Source organism: Telmatherina bonti (assembly GCF_933228915.1).
Source record: "Telmatherina bonti genome assembly, chromosome: 4".
In the NCBI taxonomy this organism is placed as follows: Eukaryota; Metazoa; Chordata; class Actinopteri; order Atheriniformes; family Telmatherinidae; genus Telmatherina; species Telmatherina bonti.
The window spans coordinates 33,361,847-33,382,551 of record NC_136622.1 but is presented as its reverse complement, the minus strand read 5'-3'; the positions used below and the strand labels follow the sequence as shown (position 1 = coordinate 33,382,551).

Genomic DNA, 20,705 nt, shown 5'->3' with positions numbered 1-20,705 from the left:
TTGGTTCAAATCAGCTGACTTTTGACAGGTGAATGAGAAGAACTCGCTATAGCTTGACAACGGTTGTTTAGCCTAAAAACTACACTGAGGCCAGCATAAAATAGTTCCTGCTTTAACATGTTTCACAAGTTTAGTAAATAAGAAATAAACATTTGTTATAAAATGTTGACTGTGTGGGACCTTGGTGGTAAAATCAGATTAAACAGCTTTAATGCATGTTGTGATGTTTGTAGACTCCTCTTTGTGCATTAAAACCATGTAATCCTTGGCTCCTTGTTATTTAATCCTTACTTAGAAGCCAGTTTGGGATATTTTGGAAATACCTCATACAACACCAAAGCCGGCAACCATGCTTTACAGGCAAGAGGGCCGTGAGCCAGCAGGGGGCGCCACAAATGGTGAGTCAAAAAGATGGAAACGTTTGTAAACCAATAACATTAATACTAATATTTAGACATATTCAATGAACCTGCAGCAATGTCCCTTTGATAACAATGATCTGTTGTAGCTAAATAAAGGTGGAACGCTAGTCCAGAAGAGAGTTCTCTGAATCTGACCAGAAATCCCAACATCTCGAGACTGATGCTCAGCAGGATTAAAAAGAGTAAAACAGTCTTGCCTCTGGGAAAGTTAGTGCGATGAGTAGGCTGAGATCTCAGTGACTTGTTGGAGCAGCATTAATTTGCTAGTTTAGACTAAGCGGTTTAAAGTGAAAACCTAACGGAAGTGCTAAAAACTGCAGTTCCCCCCTCATCCACTAGGGGCTCCAAAACAGAGCAAATCTCCATAGACTCCCATGTTAAAAAGACAAATTTCACAGCAGAAATAAACATGTTTACAGCCTGGTTCAAACATCCATTTTAGGTACCCGATCTCCCGCTGCAAGGAGGAGGAACTTAGAACAACTGCTGTTTTTAGACTGTCAACAGCATGACTTAGCTTTAGCCTGTTTGCTTCCGTTAGCTGGTTAGCTCCTGTTAGCTCCAGGTTAGCTCTGATTGCAGGTTGTCAATCATCCACCCTCACGCTCGCAACCCCCCCCCTCAGCTCTACCTTTTTGCCCATTTTTGCCGGGCGAGATAACACGAATTTCCCTGTCAACATGGCGATGATAGGAACCGCCCAACGAGCTTCAATTCAGCTCTTCAAAAACCTACAGGTGACGTCCAAGAGGCTCCATCCATCTTTTTACATACAGTCCATGGTTCAGACTAGTTTTGTTCATAATCAAGTTAATGTTTCTCCCACTTTAAATTCTAAAGGGAAATTCAACATGTGGCCTGTTCAGGAGATTTTAACCTCCTGGGATGTCTGTTAAAATGTTCGTACTTTTCCGTCCTCTTTATAAGTAACTGGTTTATTATAAACATTTTGCTAAATCTTTTAAATCTGTGTTAAAATGCGGTTAATGTGTGTTATCGTTAATATCTTTTAGCTTTTTCTCATGAAAATCGTAGTGTACTACCAGTCTCAGTAGAGATAGACGGATATAGATTTTATCTTCGTTCAAGTTTTATACACAACAGACAGAATTTTCCCCTCTTTTAAAATGTAGCCACATATAATTTTCCTTTAGACATATTTCCATCTCCGTCAGCATAATTTGGTCCTTTACCTCAGCACAGCATCAGGTTTCACATACAAACACAGAAAGAAGCTTATCTAAGCTACAGTTTATGTAAACCTATCAGATCTACGATGGTACTACAATGTTTTAGTCATCACAAGCAGCAACTACATTGCCACAAAGCAGCTGTTATATTATTTAAAAGCAGTTTTGTATCAATAAAATCCAGACCATTAAGACCACAGTGAGTTGGTTGAGGACTTGCTGAGGCTAAAATCTTGTCTGGGTATAGCACATGGGGCAGTTCTGTTCCACAAACTCTTTTAATGGGATATAGATATGGTTTTTGGATTATCAGACTGTAATATCTCTAATACAATTAAAATTAAAATAGTGTAATAATTAAAACAGGAGAAATGGCGAAGAGAATACATACAAATATATCAGTGAAGCCAAAGAAAAATGTACTCTATATTACTTTACTCCTTTTAAATATAATAGGATGGGCATTTCGGTCAGTAACTTATGCTGGAAATGTCAAGCAGGAACATTTCTGTGTGTATTTTGGAAATGTAAACTGGTACAACCATGTTGGGGAAAATGACAGAGCACTATGTGGGGGTGAGAATCATCGGGCACATGATTCATTAATTATCGATGCGTCTATTTTCCTTGGTGACTGCTTTATTACTACTCCACAACTGTTTTTCATAATTGTGACAAAAAACAGAAGAAAACTTGTTTATCTATTGGTTAATGCAGGACAACTTGGAGATGCATCGGTTCCTGGAGGTTTTATGTTGATTATATTTTTATTCCACATTTGACTGAGACTTTTCTCCCACCCAGAGTCTCTGATCACCCAAGACACGCATTAGTTTTGGTTGTTTAACCACAAAGCTCTTTGCTTTGGAGCCTACGCCCCATATAGCGCTCAGGCTACGACATTAACCTGCATGCATTGTAGGAAGCAGCTGCAGACATGCAGGCTGAAACGGTGACCGAATTAATAAGAGAGACACGCAGGAGAAAAACTGAACAATTGGTTTGAACCAGTTATCAGATGGAATTTACCTACGTGAGCATGATGCAGCTCAGGAAGACACCTGCATGCAGCGAGACTTGCTTACTGTAAATGTCTCCGGTTACATTCATAGCTTTGAAATGTGCACTTTATGTCGCGCAGTGCCAGTTCCCTTTAAAGGTTCATATTGTTTTTCAATCAGTCTGAAAGGACAACATTTCTAACATTTTAAGCATCTCTTTATTTCATTAGTCACTGTTATGTATAAAATATTTTTTGCAGCATTTTTTTGTTCTTGTTTACTTCAGAAAAGCTGGGAACTACACTCATATTGTGACAGTACTGCTGATTTTATTTTATTTGATAATTTGATTTCATTTTATAAAATTACAAAAGTCTATGTTGAGTGGATGCAAAGTTTTAATATTTTATTTTTTATAATATATTTTAATGGTATTAATTTAGTCTGTTTTCTGGAAAAAATTTAAAATTTAATGCAATTCCATAAATATTCAATAAAATTCAACACTTAGTATAGCTGTATTTAATGGAAAGTTGGAGAACTTAGCCCAGTTCTTTGCAACAAACTTTATAATATTAATTTTTTTTTTATTGTAACATAGGTGACATTATATGGTGGGAAGGGAGTAAACAAAAAACAAAAAAAAAAAAAAAAAAAAAAAAAAAAAAAAGCCTGTAGCACTTCATGGAAGGATCTGCATCCAAGTGGACAGTCCACCAGCACCTTCCTACCATGTCCTCTACGGTTTGATTTTGTGCTTGTGTTGTTCTCACTCATATGTAAGTCGCTTTGGATAAAAGCGTCTGCTAAATGACTGTAGACTAGAATAGAATAGAATAAAATATTCTGTATAGATTTTCAAAGTATATTTTTCTTAATGAATGAATTATTTGGTAACCAGTACAGTAAATTCTTATGACTGTGGTTTAACAATAACACCGGGTCACATGTTGGTCAGTTGTAAACAAACTGTTTAGATTAAATAGTACTGGTCTGTCCTTCAGAAACAACTTCCATGTTTAATGCGACTTTACTGCTTTAATGGTGTGTCTGATGTTTAAACCACCAACCATCCTGTCAACCTGAGCTATGCAAGCCTTCAACAACTTTCTCCTTATTCAAACACACCTTTTCTCACTGGTTTTTCCATTTTATTTTGGCTTTTTAATGTGTCTTTGTTCTTATACATATTCATTTGAATGTGTTTAATATTTTCCTTTTTTTACTCCTCAATTTTGTTTTTGGATATTTTGGTTTATTTTATTTTGTTCCTAATTTACAGAGCTTATCTGTTTTTTTCTTTTGGTAAAATGAGTTCATTTTGGTGACAGCAGGTGTTTTGAGTTCAGCATTCACTAGTCTGTTTTTAATTTCCTGCCCACAGCCTCATAACAGCCACAATAATTTAAATAATTTATATTTTCCGTTTACAATGTGAATACTTACAGAATTTACATGGACTTGTTTTGTTTTTGGAAACAATGAAAGACGACGCAGATCGGACAACTTCTTCACTTATTAATGATAACTTCCTGCCGTCAAAAGGTCTCAAACAACTAAGCATATTCTTTGAAATGTTAAATCGGTGCTGCCTGGTAACGTCCGAAATGCGTACGGAGTAAAGATGGGATCCGATGCTGCAAAGGTTGGCTGTTATGGTCATGAAAACGGTTGTGGCAGATCAGAACACAAGCCATCATATTTCCTGCAAACCTGCTGTGATCACGCTGTTGGCTGGGCTTCGTTTGCCAGAATGTCTGCATATCCCACAATGCTTTGCGGTCGCATTTCCGAGTTCTGTTTGGTTTGCTTGAAGCAAACCGAGAGCCACGTTCGTTGTAGTTCTTTAAACTGTGTCACCTAGTTTCCCACATTCACACATTTCCAAACCAACTGGAATTCCCAAGCGAGCAAATCCACCAATAGAAGCCGAAATGGAGGCTACTGGTTGGATTTCACACTCGGCCATCATTCGTGTTGTGTGGACGCCACAGACGGACCCAAACGCTGCTTTAGCCTTCTGCGTTCTTCAACATTATTAATTGACAGCTGAAGAATCAGCTTTTTTAAGTTTCTGTTTTGATTCAGAATTCTCCACATCGGTGTTACGGTAAATAGACTTGTACTTACATCGTGCTTTTCCTTTACGCTACACGGCACACACCCCCGTAGGCACATCAGGGGGCAAATTGGCATTCAGTGTCTTGCCCAAGGACTCATCGCCATGTTGGCAGGAATCAATATCCTAACCTTTCGGTTGGAAAAACAACCTGAGCTACAGCATCGTACCATAGCATGGTAAAATGCGTCCACTCCAGAAGCCAAAAATAGTTGGATTACATGATACAAATACTGTCCTATGAACAAATGTGCTGTTTTATTCTACAGTCATTTGGCAGATGTTTTTATCCAAAGCGACTTACATGTGAGAAGTGATCAATTAATTTGGTCAGTTATCAATTATTGTGGGTGGAAGGAAGCTGGAATACCCAGAGAGCATGCATGCATCCATGCAAACTCCACACAGAAAGGCTACAGTTCAGAGCTTGAACCAGCGACCTTCATGCTGTGAGGCTGCAGCCCGCTCTACTACGCCGAGCTTTCGGAGGTCTTGGATGGTTTCTCTGCAGATACATGTGGCCTGATCAGTGTTACAAAATATTGCTGATGGTTGCTGATTTCATTTCAGTTCATTTTCACTTTGTGATTCAAATCGTGCACTTATCTTTGCACAGCGAACATGTCACATTGTACTTATTTTAAATTTAGAAAAAAAAGTTTAATTCAGAAAAAAATTGTGGTCATATTTGCTAAAACTGAATGAATAATGTTCATCCACCCTGCAGCTGCAGCTGCTGCTTTTTCTTTCAATTCCTATGAAGCAGATTGTAGTTTTTCACGGTGCTTTTGCATTTTTGTTATCTTTTCTTCACATGACTGAATGTGTGGCGACAGACTGGCGAGCTGTCCAGGGTGTACCCTGCCTTTCGCCCAAAGACTGCTGGGATAGGCTCCAGCTTCCCCGCGACCCTTCATCAGACTAAGCGGATATGATAATGAATGACTGAATGTGATTTGTCCACAGATAAAGAAACAAAGTTCACACAAGTATCTGCGTTCCTAAGATGTCTGACACAAACTGGTGGCCATCCATGCTTACAGGACCTGTTGAGACACTGGTCCCTTTGTTCTGAGGCTGTTCTGGCAGTTTCACTTTGTAAAAAGCTCTTGCCGACCATCTGCACCTTTCACACCACACAGTGCCTTCTGTACTAAAAGGAAGTGATGCAACAGACCCCTTCCTGTGGAGTGTTTGGGGTGGGTCAGCGTGACAAACCGAGGTGCAACGTGCAGAGTACATGCTGTCTTTGTGTTTGTCACTCATCGCCATGGCAGCTAACCACACATGATGTTATCACCATTTTGAGGGGATGTTCTCCAGCTCTCCTGGGTGCATGAGCACAACTCATTGTCAGAGGTTATAATTTGCCTAAAAGTCTTCCTCATTGATATGGCTTTAGTGACAAGCATCAGTATAAAGAGGAAGCATAGAAATGGCGCTGGACCTGTTGATAAAATAGCTTTTTTTTCTTTTTCTTCGCAGCCTTTTGTGAAAAAGTGAAAAGGAGGAAGACTGTAAACTTTTTCATTTTGCTTGCAGTCGGTTCATTAGTAAAAACAGCACTTCAGCGAATGGAACATTACTGTTGACTCACCGCAAACTCCCCAGCTATACATTCTGATGCCTCCTCGTCCACAGTCTCCTGCTTCTCCAGCTCGGTCAGGATGCTCCTCAGAATCCAGGCCTGCTGCTCCATGGTTGGCTGTACGCTGCCTGGGATAGGCCGCCTTTCACAGGCATGTCAGGTCACACTGATCTCCGTCCACGGATCATGGAGTAGGGTTGCCAACGCGAGTGCTGAGCTGTCGAGTGCCGCAACACTTGTGTTGCAACGCAGCGCACTTCTCTATCACAAGCCTACCATCAAGGAACTATTGTGACGGAACATGTGAACTGTCTTAGAGGAAGCAAACAGGTTGTGTGGTTACGTTAAAAATATTACTGCGCCCCCTGGGTTCTCTCTCCGGGTCCTAAAGTCATCCGCCTGTTTGACTGCCTTGAAATTGTGCAGAGAATCTGCACATGAACAGGCTGAAGCAGCTGATTGTGCTGAAAGCCAGAGTGCAGTGGAAGCAGCTGAACCTGCCGAACAACATTCAGAGCAGACGAAGGAGTGGATGAGGAATAGGTGCAGGGATCAAAGTTGAGGAAGTGGTGAAGAGAGACTTAGAATCCTGAAATGTCTGAGCCAACTCTGAAAGGTCCTTTTATGACTGCTTTAATGCAAAGTAGCTGTGTCTGCATGTAGGATCACATTTCTTATACAACTCTGATTTCACTTTTTAGTGAGCAAAGTCCAAAGTTTTAACCCAGAAAGCTTTAAAGAACAGAGGGAGGAGCTCTGTCTGAAGGAACCACAAGAAAGTCACCAATGCTGGACTTCCCTTTTTAGAAAACTTAATGTATAAAACTTAATCTTGACCTAATATAATACAGCATACACACTACTTACCGAGTTGACATGCAGGTAATGTTTGAAGCAGGAACTTATTCTGCCTAATGCATAAACTTGTGCCTTTTAGTCAGAATGACGAGGCTTTGCAGCCTTCAACAGGTCTTTGTCACCGTAGCAGTAGCATCGTGACATCTCGTGGCTTTGTGGTAAATTACATCCTGATGAGTATTACTGATGAAATTACAGAGCAAAGCATGATGAGCCATTATTCATACTGAAAACAACCATAAATCCTACAAAAAAAACAGGAAAAATGTTGTTGCAGTATAAAAAGTTAGTTTTTCTATTCATAAAGCAGCATTAAATGTTTAAAGACTCAGTTATATACATTCTTTTTTCCATAAAATGACATTTATATTAATGATATGATTTATACACGTATTTATTTCCAGTTTTAATAAACTGACAATTACTTAATGCCGTCTTTTTGTATTTTACTGTGGACATTTTCCATTTATTTCTTTGATTAATGACACATTTAAGTACCGTAAGGAAAATTTTCTTTAATGTTTTTTTTAATTCTGATCAATGGCACGTTAAAATATTTAATGTTGCCATTAGGGCTGCACGGTGGCGTAGTGGTTAGCACTGTGGCCTCACAGCATGAAGGTTGTTGGTTTGAGCCTTGGCCATGGGGAGGTTCAAACAGTGTCCTTTCTGTGAGGAGTTTGCATGTTCTTCCTGTGCATGAACATCAGTCTCTTCACTTCAGAATGTGCCGGGCTCGACTCCAGAGTCTCCATGTTTATCAGCAGCACTGTGCACCTTGAAGCATTTGGGTACATTTTATCTCCAACCATCACTTCATGTTCTGTATCTGCAGGTGGGGAAACACCCTGCAGATACAGATGATGGGCAACCACGTCATTTTAATTTCAATTATTCATTTAGACCTTTATTAAGTTTGTTACATCCTCCACGAGAAGCAAGAACAAGAAAAAACGTCTTGTTCGTCAGGTCCATACATCCTCCACGAGAAGCAGGTCTGCAGCGGGGAGGGGTCACTATGGGGAGGTGATGTCTGCTTTTATGTGCAATGTTTTTCCAGGCATCTTTGTGATCAAGATAACTCAAAAGGTTACAGACGGACTTTTATAAAAATTTCAAGAGTTGTTAGAAAAGTGAAAATTAGGAACTGATTAAATTTTGGTGGTGATCAGGATCACCGTTTGGATCCAGGAAGTTTTTAAAAGGATTCTTTAACATTGTGCTTGTTGGAGGTTTCCGCTCTCCGAGTGCTTTTCTAGTTTCATATTTAACGAGCAACTTCATCCGCGGCAGGGCGGGTCGTGCACGCGGCAGGGTCCGAGTGTTTTAATTCCACATGTAAAAATGTTCGTACTTTCTCACCACCTCGATCAGCTGTTTTATCAAAACAATCTGTTTTACCTACAACAGTAAAAACACGGAAGCAGAAACTCCGCTTCATGTTCTTTCTGTGTTAACCACGCCCACCTCACATGGCTGACCAATCACACGATACTTCTCAGAGCCCCACAAGAAAAAAGTGCTGCCAGCCCGATGTGTCGAGAACTGTCTTCAAACACGTCCGCGAGAACAAAATGACGTCATTTTCTTCTCGGAGCCTCGAGAACAAGAAAAATGTTCTCTCCTCTTGTGGAGTACTTAACAAGCTTTAGTATGGCAGCTTCTGTATGACTTATTGTGTGATCTGGCTTTTATAAAATATAGAACTGCTTTGTTTCAGAACACATTTTAGTGGTTGACGTTTTACGTGGTGGAGTAACAATATAAAAAAATGCATTTTCTTATTTTTTTGCAAATGCTGTTTATGTAAAATATTCTGTGAGAACATTTATATTTAATTATGAACAAATGTCTCAAATTTCACACCATTTCTTTGGTTTTATTTTCTGTCTTTGGTGTCGCCGTTTCCTGTTTCTCCAGATGTTGTGTGGACGCCAAGGTCAGCGTTGGCGTGGAGGTAGGAACATTTTACCTGCTAGGTCGTGTTTTTATTAATCTCAAAAGCTGACTATAATTGGTTTTGTGCATGTGACAGCTTTATAAATGAGGCATCAGAACTGGAAAACACTGACGTCATTGTTACTGAGGGTGGTACTTGCCCTACAAGATGATAGTGAAACCCCCACAACTGCTCTCTTCTTGTACATCTAGAGCAGGGGTGTCAAACTCGTGTATATATACCACAGGCCTGAATCAATTAAAAATTGGACAAACTTGAGGGCCAGCATTGATATTTATTGAAAAATCTTTCCAGATAAGGTCATCATCAGTGTAATCGGATCATGAACGCTGGTGGATGAGGCTGTTGCAGTTTCATGTTGCACATTTGTCCTGTGTTGTGGCAGCAGCTGAAGCAGAGGTGTACAAGGTGCTAAACTACATCATTGTGTGTGTAAGGCAGGGAGGAAACATTGCACAGGTTTCTCTGCAGCCTTGTTTTTTGTAAACCTCACGCTTCTGCAGGAAGCCAAAACTGACTTGGTCCACTTTTACAGCTTCCTGCCAGTGAAGACCCACACGCATATCACCATTTAAACTCAAAATGAAGACTCTGTTTCTCATATTTCTTTTACACGGTGAGTGATTGTTTTAAAAATGATTTATACTAATTTAATATCTGAACTTGTCATTGAACAGAGTTGAATGTTTTCAGTAAAACACATTAAACTTTGTTAGAAGGGGAATTTTAATGGAAGATGAATGGAAGTTTTGTTTCATTCACTAAAAAAAACTCAGTTTGGTGATAAAAGTATCTGGTTAATCTTGATAGTGTAAGATATAAATGGGTTAAATGTATATTCCATGCAAACATTTGTAGTAAGTCAAACTGAACTAACAAACAAAACCAAAACGTAAATAAGAAATAAATACTGTTTCATGTAAAACAACATGAGGAAAAGTTTATAAAAGCTAAATAGTTGGGTGATTTCATCTGATTTCATGTAAATCAATCTGTTTATGTACTTGTTAAAGGACTTTTTCATGTTCTGCTGAGATCCTTCAGTCACACTGCATTTTTATTGGAGGATGAAATTTTCTGTTTGGAGTGTATATGCACGTACTGTACAGCTATCTCTGTTTCTGCCACTGCTGGTTCTCTCCTTGCAAATTTAAACATGTACAAAGAACATGGCAAAGACTGTTTCATTACATGAATGCATCTTTATTTAATCCTCTCGAGCCCAATGTGACATATTTGATCCATGGTATTTGTGACATTTTACATTGCTTTATGGTATAAAAAAAAAAAAAAAAAAAAAAAAAAAACCTGTTAAACACAGTCTGTCATCTGCCACTAATACCAGGAAGCAGATGATTGGATCAGTTTCCAACAGAAACATGTCTTTCACAACCCCATTCTGTTTTGCTGCTTCCATTTCTCAAGCCTTCACTTAAAACTTGCGTTACATAAGCCCCATGTGGTTCAAGCCTGCACAGAAACATCCACCACAACACAATCAGAATGACTGCAGACAAGCCTTTTGCCTGCGGAGCCGAAAGTGAAAAGGTTTTAACCACCCCTCTTGATCCGATGGAAAATACTTTCCAATCGAGGCCGATCGGATCAGCTGTGGTGTTTACATGGCTCATTTTTATTCCAATTGGACATTCGATCGGATTAAAAGTTTTCCATGTAAACATAGCTCATATGAGAGTTTGCTAAGACTGTTTCCAAAGCCATTTGGAACGCAGATGTAGGGTGTTTCTCAATTCAGGTTCTGCACACTTCTAAGTGTAAATTCGTAAATTAGTGGCACGCCAAGTGTCGTCCCAATTCAAAGGCTCCTTCGAGTCCACCCTTCAAATCTGCACTTTGTTTGGCTCCAGATTAGCTTAAAACAAAGGATACAAGACATGTATCCTATGCGCCCTCTCCTATCCCAGAATTCATTGCGCTCAAGAGAGAAAAGAATGAGCAGCAGAGACGCTAACTTCAAAGTAGAACCACAACTCAAGCCTCTTCCTCCTCAGTCATCCACGTAACGGTGCTTTGTGATGCCATTTTTAACAGCATCAGAGATGCAAAAAGAAAATGGTATAAACATGATGTTTATTACCTTAAAAAAAAAAAAAAGACCAAGAACAAAACAGCCCTTAAGGTCAGAAGCAGCTTACACCACAAACAAACACAAGACCATCCAAAAGAGCCTCTACAAGGACTCTTCCAGACAGCTACAACAATAATCCAACAAGTGTGACAAGCTATTGAAAACAACCACCTGCCCTGACTGTCCGTCAGCAGCCTGGTTATATAGCAGAGCTCCAACTGGACTGTGGGCCAATCCCAGGCGAGGATTCCCGGATCCAACCAATTGTGTACGAGGGATGGCACATCCAGGTGTGTGCTGAGGAGCCAGTCAATCGTAAAAGGGTGATGGCACAGTTGGTTGTATTCTGATGGAGTCAGTCCTGGTTTTTACCAAGTAAAAAAAGAGGCCAAGGCGTGGGGACATAACAAAGAAGAGAAAAGAAAATTTGTTATTCCTGATTTGTTTTTATGCCAGGTCACATAGAAAGTTTCTTTTTGTCTTCAAAGCCAACCACCAAATTACATTGTGGTTGCTCGACCCTTCCAGTTTGGACCAGATAAAATGGTACCCCAATGGAACGGTAATAAAAAAGGGGGACAGATTGGCTTGGATATTTACCTGTCCAAGGTCTTCTGTGTGGGAATGCAAAAACACAAAATGTCCTGACCCGACCTGCACCTGTCAGTGGAAACGGGGACTTAAGAGGAAATAACATTGGACTTATCTTTTCTTCAGTAATCAAAAGTTGTACTTGCCTAATGCCAAACCAAGAAGCGCCTAGTGCCTTTTTCTGTGTCCAGAACTTAAAGATGGTATTTTGTTCCTTTTCAAAGCTGTATTAATGACTTCTGTTCTGACTAGATGTAACTTTCTCTACAGCAAGTCTTCAGCTTCAGTGTAATAAAAAGGACATCACGTCGTACATCGGAGGGGAATTCACAATCGCCTGCAAGTATGACACCAACAGCTTCCTGTACAGCAAAAAGTACTGGTGCCGAGGGGCCTCCAAAAGGACTTGTGAGATTCTGGTGGATTCAGATGGTGTTGCCAAAACAAAAGACTCTCACAGGTCACACATTTACGATTTAAGAAAAAACGGGCTGTTTGTGAAAGTGACTAATCTCCAGAAGGACGACTCGGGAGTTTATTGGGTTGGGATTAACAAAATATATTCAGATATCATGATTTCATTCACTGTGGTCATCACTGACGGTAAGAACTTTATTCTCTGTCAAATCAAAGAACTGCATTTGTTCCTTTCTTCTTAACTGTTGAGTGGTGAAGTTTCACACAGATGTTTGTTTTTTTCACCAGTTCCCGTATCTAAACCCAGACTTTGGCTTTTGAGCTCTCTGGCAGACAAGTCAACATGTTGGGGAAAACCAGTGACTGTGTGCTGTGCTTGTGAAAAGGGGACCGGAGTCCAGTACGCCTGGTATCAGCACATTGAACAAAAAGACCTCCTGCTTCAGCACTCGTCAGATTTGAGCCTGAATTGTGATACAGTGGAAAGAGACAGCAAGTATCACTGCACTGCCCACAATGACATCAGCAGCGAGGGAAGTGATGTCGTGTCCGTGCAGGTTCTGACGCCTGCACACAGGAACTGCATTTATGTAGTTAATATTCAGGGTGAGAAAATTTGTGGTTTTATATTCCATGAATCTTATCAAAACAAAATTTATTTATAAAGCAATTTTGCGTCAATAAAATGTAACGTAAAGGGCTTTAAACATGATTTTAAAAAAAACCTATCAGCTGGAAAGTCAGGGATCTTGGTCCTCGAGGGCCGGCATCCTGCAGGTTTTCCTGGTGTCCCTACTGAAACAAACCTACTTAGACAAGCTCTGTACTTGTCTGTTAAATACAAAGGGATTTTCAGGTGTGTTGGAACAGGGACACTTGAAAGACCTGCAGGACTCTGGTCCTCTAGGACTGAGGATCCCCGGATTAGTGAAGGTTTCTTTAAAGGGGTGCTATTATGGTATTTGGAGTTTTCTGAGCTTTCTACAGGGTTACAGTGTTAAATCCTCATCAGACATGTGAACGACGCGGTGTTTTATCACCTAAACGCATGTTTGAGTTTGAGTTTGAGTTCCAGCACTCTCTCCGTTCGGTTTCCATGGCAACGAAAAACGTGTCGTTTTAGAGAGTTTTTTTCTACTTGGAAATCCTTGTGACGTCCTGGGGAATAAGGTTCGGTGATTGGTTACCTTCTACTGGTTAACAAGGGCATGTACACATACATCAGGCGGGTGGAAAACGTGGGATAAAGTTATTTCCAACGATGGCTGGTGAGTTTACCAAAGAGAGACATCCTGCTGCATTCGTTGCTGTGGGTTGCTGTTTTCCACTTTGTTTTCAGGCTCTGATTCAGGTTCCAACATGTAGGGCTGTATGCTATGTGTTGACATTGTATTTCATTTTTTTATTGAGTTCATATGAGCCTAATCCTTCTGTTTATGAGATGTTACAATGACGGCGAAAGCAGTTGCGGTGCGCGCTCCTGATGTAGTGCAGTGGCGGGAGGCGGGGCTTAATGCGGAAGAGTGACAATAACTCGATCAATCCCAGCCCTTCTGGTCTCAGAAATAAAAATAAATTAGCCTGAAATTAACATAATCGTTCCACTTTAAAATATTTTGCAGACTTTCCTTCAAACTCATCATTAAACATGCACCAGTTTTCTAAAATTACTCAATATTATCCAGGATCATGCACAACGAAATGTATGTTTTAGAAGAATATTGATAAATCGCAGTAAAATGAAGAAAAATTTATTTAACTAAAAAAGTACTCAGAGCGTAAACCTCCGCCAAGGCCTTTAAAACGTTCCTGGGTCAAAACGGTGATCTGGATCACAACTGAAATTAAATCCGTTCTTCCTTTTCACATTTCCAACAACTCCAGAAGATTTCATGAAAATCAATCCAGAGCTTTTTGAGTTATCTTGAACACAAACAGATAAACGCCTCCTTGGTGGGGGTAAAAAAAAATTCACACAATTTAAAACATTAGTTTTTGATTTATTTATCAAATAAAATCCTTATATTTGTCGTTACTTTTCTTTAACTGAAACATATTAGCTTAAGGCTGATTTGACATCTACTATAAAAACAGGAAGCAGGAAAACGGTATTTCTCCTTGAGGTCTTGTCACACATCAGACTGAGGGAGCCTTGAGTTCGACATCAATCTCTGCCAATCACCCATTAATCAGAGTTGGGTGCGTTGCAGCAACATACAGCTGCAGGACTGCAGATCGGAGTTGCCCGCCCTGTTTTAGACCCTACTGTTCACTAAGCAAGACTTAAAGTGTATTTTAGTGTAAACAATACTGTTTAGATGCAATCTTGGTGCTGAAGATGATGAATCATTAGTAGCTATATATTATATCAAATAGGTGAAAAACATGAAATATTTCTTTTGTTTTATTATCATTCAGTGACAAATACAGAGTTTGTGACACTGGGGATACGCATCTGTTTGTCCCTACGTGTCTCTGACCCTAAGATCTTACATATAAACACCATCATCGTGGTGCAATTCCTAATTCGGACGTGTCTTCCTCGGGGTTTTTTCCCCCTGAAAGCTGTGGCCCTGACAAGGTTAAAGGTAGATAAGCGTGCACTTTCACATGCCCACTCGGTGTCTGTGGGTTTTAAGTAGAGATGCACCTCAAAGAGAAGGTTAAATGGAACAAGCTGTGTGTGCTTCTGAGTTACACTCTGAAAGGAACAAATGACTAAACAGGAAGAGGAACCGCGTGGTGATTTGTAATAAATAATTTTTAGGTTTAAAAAAAAAGATTCAGTACATTTTTTTTTTTTTTTCCTGTTGAAGGTTCGGATCTGTGTCTGTTCTGCTGACACCTTCCTGGAACATCCCTCCTTTTTTTTTCACACCTTATAATTCTGATGTTTTATCATGTTTTTTCCTCTACTGCATCCGGTCTTCCCTTTCTGTTTAACAAAAACATTCATGATGTGTGAAGAAGAGCATCAGTTTGTCTTTAAGCTGCATGGAAAGAGCCTGCACATTGCCATGTTATCTCTTTCATTTTCACTGGTAGTTTGTGCAGAATTGCTCATGCTGAATAATAACTTTGTCCTTGAATGTAAGTTTTGTGTCTGTAAGAAAGGTAAAGATTTTTATTTTCATTTAAAAGAGGCACAATTCCAGAAAAGTAAATAAAAATTAGATTTCAGTGAGAATAACTGCGAGGTTTAGATCATTAGAGGAGGTTTTGATGAAAATGTATGCCAACACAGTGTCTTCCTTTTCGATAATCAGGTCAATCCATTTATGACTGCGCAGACAGGATGAGCACAACTGCCATGACGACGCCCCTGGCAACCTGGCAAGCCACCATGACAACCCACTCTGACCAGAGAGACCAGTTTTCAGCATTCAATCAAACTGATCAGAATGCGTTTTTTAGCAGGTTAGACTGCAGGTTTCTGTCCTTCTGTCTGCACATCAAACACTAAATGAGATTACGACAGGTGCAACGTGTTGTCTAAACAAGCTGCTGGGTTTTTTTCAGAGCCTGGACTGGGATGCCCTTTTGGTATACAGTACTTCGCTGGAGTTTGTTTGCATCTTTACTGGTGATCCTGTGCATAGTTCATAAGTATACAAAAGCAAATCATAAAAAAACATGACTCCTCAGATTAAAAAGGAGGTTAAATTCAGGCAAATTCTTTTATTGACCTTCTGTAAACAGTTCTCTGGAAGCTATCAGACTTTGTGGTTTTATTGTTTGCCTCTGACCTCTTTTTATTCTGCCTTAGATTTCTCACCACATGTCTGACTGGGACTCATATGCAACCTCATCAAAATAATTCAATTATATACCTGCACGTACAAGTTATAGAATAACTAAAAGATCATCCTTGTTTTCCAAACAACTACACCTTTAGTCGTACCAGGCGTTAAAATATACAGGTTATTTAGGAAAATAAAGGCGGTGATGTTCCATGAACAAGTCATGGTAAGTCCCAGCTTGTGTGAGCTGGCGCTGTATAAAAGCAGCTTCAACAGGTTCTTGTTTTTATTTAATATTTATGTCGTAGTTACTGGTAGAAATAACGTCCATGAAGATAACCTTTAAACTGGTTGGTGAAAGCAACCATGACTAACTGGTCAAGTGAAGATTGTTTATTTGTCATAATGTGAATTTGTGATGTTTATCTGGTTAAAAAAATGAAAACACCTGAATCCCCGATTGTTTACTTTTATACTTTTCATCCATGATACGGAATGTTATGAAGCCACTGGACTTTAGGAGGTGGAAAGCCAAACCCACGAACTCCTGAACAGGAGCAATGAAGCCGTGATTCAGTCTTACTCTGCTGCTTTTACAGCTTTATTGCCACTGAGTTTAAACTAAACTAATCACAGGCAGAGTTGAATATTTTCTAATGACTATTATGAAATATAAAAATACCAGCCTTCTTTAAAAAAACACAGATTCTGTGTTGAAGTATTTCATGTCAATATGCAGTCTGAGCTCCTTTTGTTTGCATTCCAGGAACGTACAAAATATTTGTTTTGGCTTAAACCACATCATTGGGGATGCTGGAAAACTTGCAATGATTGGGGGGGTTTCTGATCCATTAAACCTCAACGTTAGAAAAGACACTTAAAAACTATTTTTTTTAAGACTTTATCCTGTCCAGCGTTGTGACAACAGAATGATCATCTGGCTGCTGTTTTCTGCTGAATTTTGCTTTGCTAAGAGGAATTTTATGCATATAAAGAAAGCAAAGCTACTCTCTTGTAAAATGTGTTTATTGTTGGAGCTGAGAGCTTGAACAGAAGCGCATAAAGGAAAGGGGGAACAGGAGAGAGAATAAGACGCATAATGGAGAAAACTACAACTGTAGAGCCAAACCCAAAGAGAAAAACCAGACAATTAGCTGCTACGGCTGTAAAGAAACGGCAAAACATCCAAAAGATTTGGTAAGAAAACACAGCAGACGCAAACTGTGAAAGCTGATTAGCAAAAACCACTGTGTGTGTGTGTGTGTGTGTGTGTGTGTGTGTGTGTGTGTGTGTGTGTGTGTGTGTGTGTGTACAACATGTCAGAAATGAGTTATGTGATCTTGAAAATGCACATGCACCCATTCAAGTATCCAAAGCCGACAAAGGGTTCTGAAGTACTGACCAACCAGCAGCCTCCATGGAGCACAGAATACAAAAAGTTGATCTACATCGATATATGAACAGTGTGGTCAATGAGCCAATGGCCTCAACACAAAATGTAAATATGTCCAAAAACTAATTATCAAATGCAGATTTATTTTAAAAATGGCTGTATTTTAAGTTCACCTGCTACTTTTTCTGTTTATTATTAGTTTTTGTTATAAGATCCCTTTTATATTGAAACAAATTAATCTGAATATCTGAGTTCAGACTCCGACTTTATCCCACCGTCCAAAGACGTGCAAGTTGGGTTACTCTAAATCATCCCTGTGTGTGGTTGGTTGGGTGGTTGTCTGTCTGTCTTGGTCCTGTGATGAACTGGCGACCTGTCCAGGGTGTCATTGAACAAGTCCAGAACGAGGCGTTTTAAAGTGGCCCTATTAAAAACATTTCAGGTTAATTCATTTTAATATGCAAGTCCAGAAGGGGAAGAAATAATTAACCATTTTTCACAAAAACCCTTCATTCATTTTGTATTGATCAGCTTCTGCCAGAAACAAGCAAAGGAAGCTCCGCCCTATGTCCTGCCTGCGGCTGCATCTGATTGGTCAACTGCTAGGAGTAGTTATACTGCGCAGTAAAGGTGGGCGTGGCTTTCTTCTCATGAACGTGAGAAGAAGATGACCAATCGCTGAGTCCCTCCCCCGGGACGTCACTAAAATTTTGAAGAGGAAAATACTCTAAAACCAATCGTTTCCGTCGCCATGAAAACCAAACGTAGAGAGCGCCGGAAAACTCAAACTTGCGTTTAGGTGATGAAAAAAAATGACACTGCTCATATCTCTGATGAGTTTTCATCACTATAACACCATAGAAAGCTTAGAAAACTAGAAATAGCATCTTAGAGCCTCTTTAATGCAGTTTTAGTAGTTTCTGAATCGTGTCGTTTTATTTCCTTGATGCCAATAATTTGACCTTTCATAGACAAATCAACTTTTTTTTTTTTTTAAACTTGCTCGAACCATTTCTCCAGGATGTCTTACCCCACCCTTAAAGGTGCAGCGCGTCAGGATTACTGACATCCAGCAGGAAAGACGAGCATAGAAATGACATGAAACCGATGGACGGTGGCCATCAGGGGTCAGAATTCTTCCAGACATAAACATGTTTTATTTGTGACTGGATCCGGTGGCCTCAGTTGCAGGTAAAGTCATTAGGTACCAGTAGAAACACAGTTTTTAGGGATTTATCACATTTTCTTTTGTTTTCCTGTCTGCATAAGTGGTAGATGATGGATGGAGGGATGGATGGATGATGGGATGGATGGATGGATGGATGGATGGATGTTTAGTCTTATAGGGTTAAATGACTGCAGACCAGTAGTCCTAAGACATCAGGGAATATTTTGCAAGATCCGTTTATGTTTGCTTATCATGATGATCTCTTTTGACGAAGATCCTCTTCCTCGGCACTGCAGATAAACAGTCTGTTTCACCCACCGCCACTCAGTGGAGCATCACTGCACACAACACCACATGACTGTAAAGGAATGAAGATGCTTTCTACCTCGGTGAATCTACTCTCACCTGAACTTATCAGGCAACACTGTGAGGATCGAAGGCGCCGTCCTCAAGATTTTAGGACAACATGGATAACTCAAAGCTACGAATATTTAGCTTTTCGTATGATGTCAGAATGAACCTAAAATGCACTGTAAGCACATGTAGAACAGTTAATTGTTTAAGTACTTATTTCACAACATGCTGTTCTCTCTAGCAAGGTGATTAATCACAAAAATAATCCAAAAGAAGTGTCTGAACCATGAATCATCCACCGGATGCTCAGGTTTGACTGACACTAGAGGTGGGATGTGCTATGGTGAGGTTTTGGAGAATGTGTTGCGCAATCCAGGAAGTATTTATGCATCAACGTATCATTTCTGAGGAGTGATATCATGCTGTGTAACGTGACTGGTTCAGAAGTGGTTCAGTGGTTCAGAAGTGCCATGTTCATGCTTTGTCATCATCAGACCGAGAGGACGCCTAACAGATGAACTGTAGAGACACTGAGATGTTTGTTATTAAACTCACCGTTGTTGGATTTTCTCTTTTTAACGTAACTTTATGACGTTAAAACTCTGCGTTCAAGGCTTGTTCAGTGACACAGTAACATCTATCATGTGAATTTCTGATGTTGCTACCCAGCAGCGTCCCAAGGCTGAGAAACCGACACAATACAACTTTTATAACCAGGATGTGACGTTTTGTTTCACAGTATAATAAGGAACTGGTTGTTTTGAACATGCAACGTCGCTGTTTCAGTAAAGAAACGTAAGAAGATTAAAAGAAAGAGATAAAATAAGAGTCATCGTAAAATAGTCTGGAGAGAGCTAGCTGGTCAGGTAGGATGGATGCTAAATTAGCCGTCGATAGCGGGCCACTAATGCGAAAATGGCAACAGTTCTGGAGTGTCTTCAAATGAACTCTATGAAATGGATTTACTAATGAATGGCTAAACTAAAATGATCTTCATTTATTAGATAAGTTTTTATGTTTTATCAATTTTCTGAAGCCACAGAAAGCGTGATTCCATCAGCAGAGTTTAGAAGAGTCTGTGTTGGACCAGTCTGGCTGCTCTCCATGTCTTCTCCCTGAAACACAAAACACTAAGAACAAACAGGTAGGATAATAATAATAATAATAATAATAATAATAATAATAATAATAATAATAATAATGAATTTTATCCATAATGCACCTTACATTTGGGACCAAACCTCAAAGTGCTACAGAGTAAAAAGCAAAATAAAAAGAAACAAACAACAACAAAACACAGAAAATGAACAATTAAAAGCTTTTCTAAAAAGGAAGGATTTTAGTCTTTTTTTTTTTTTAAAAAGAGTTCACCGTCTGTAAGGCCCTAAGGTGGTGTGAGAGGTCCTTCCACAGATGGGGAACAGTGGTTTCAATGGTTTCTCCCACTGTTTCCAGCTGTGTCCTGGGCAGGAGCAGGCGGTGCTGTTGGCCCGACTGGGCCCAGGTTGAGATGTGAGGTATCAGTAGTTCGGTGAGCAGCTACACATCTTAAACATGAAAGGAATCAGACTCCAGAAACTGGCCTGACTGCCCAGATGTTTCCACGCTGTCGCTGAACAAGCAAATGACACGTTTAAATCCGTCTTCTTCAGGCTCGTCGCTGTCAGCAGATTCATGATCAACTCCCAGATCCCAGAACATTAAAACGTTTTACTTCAGACACTTGTCATGTTTTTGCTTATGAAACCTGGAAATCCTTGTACTTTTGGGGCGACTGAGGAGCAGCTAGACGTACTGACAGTAAATGTTGCTTAC

The 20,705-nt window shown here is 39.8% G+C and overlaps 1 protein-coding gene across 1 annotated transcript in view; it reads right to left on the bottom strand.

Annotated features, from left to right (window-relative positions):
* ptpn22 (protein tyrosine phosphatase non-receptor type 22) overlaps positions 1-6,431 on the bottom strand; it is a gene marked incomplete at its 5' end in the record, with an annotated part of 30,070 nt that extends 23,639 nt beyond the window's left edge. Inside the window, one exon of the mRNA XM_079238581.1 lies at positions 6,330-6,431. Coding sequence (XP_079094707.1) covers positions 6,330-6,431 — 102 coding nt within the window. The remainder of the gene's footprint in view (positions 1-6,329) is intronic.
* Positions 6,432-20,705: the final 14,274 nt, after the last annotated feature.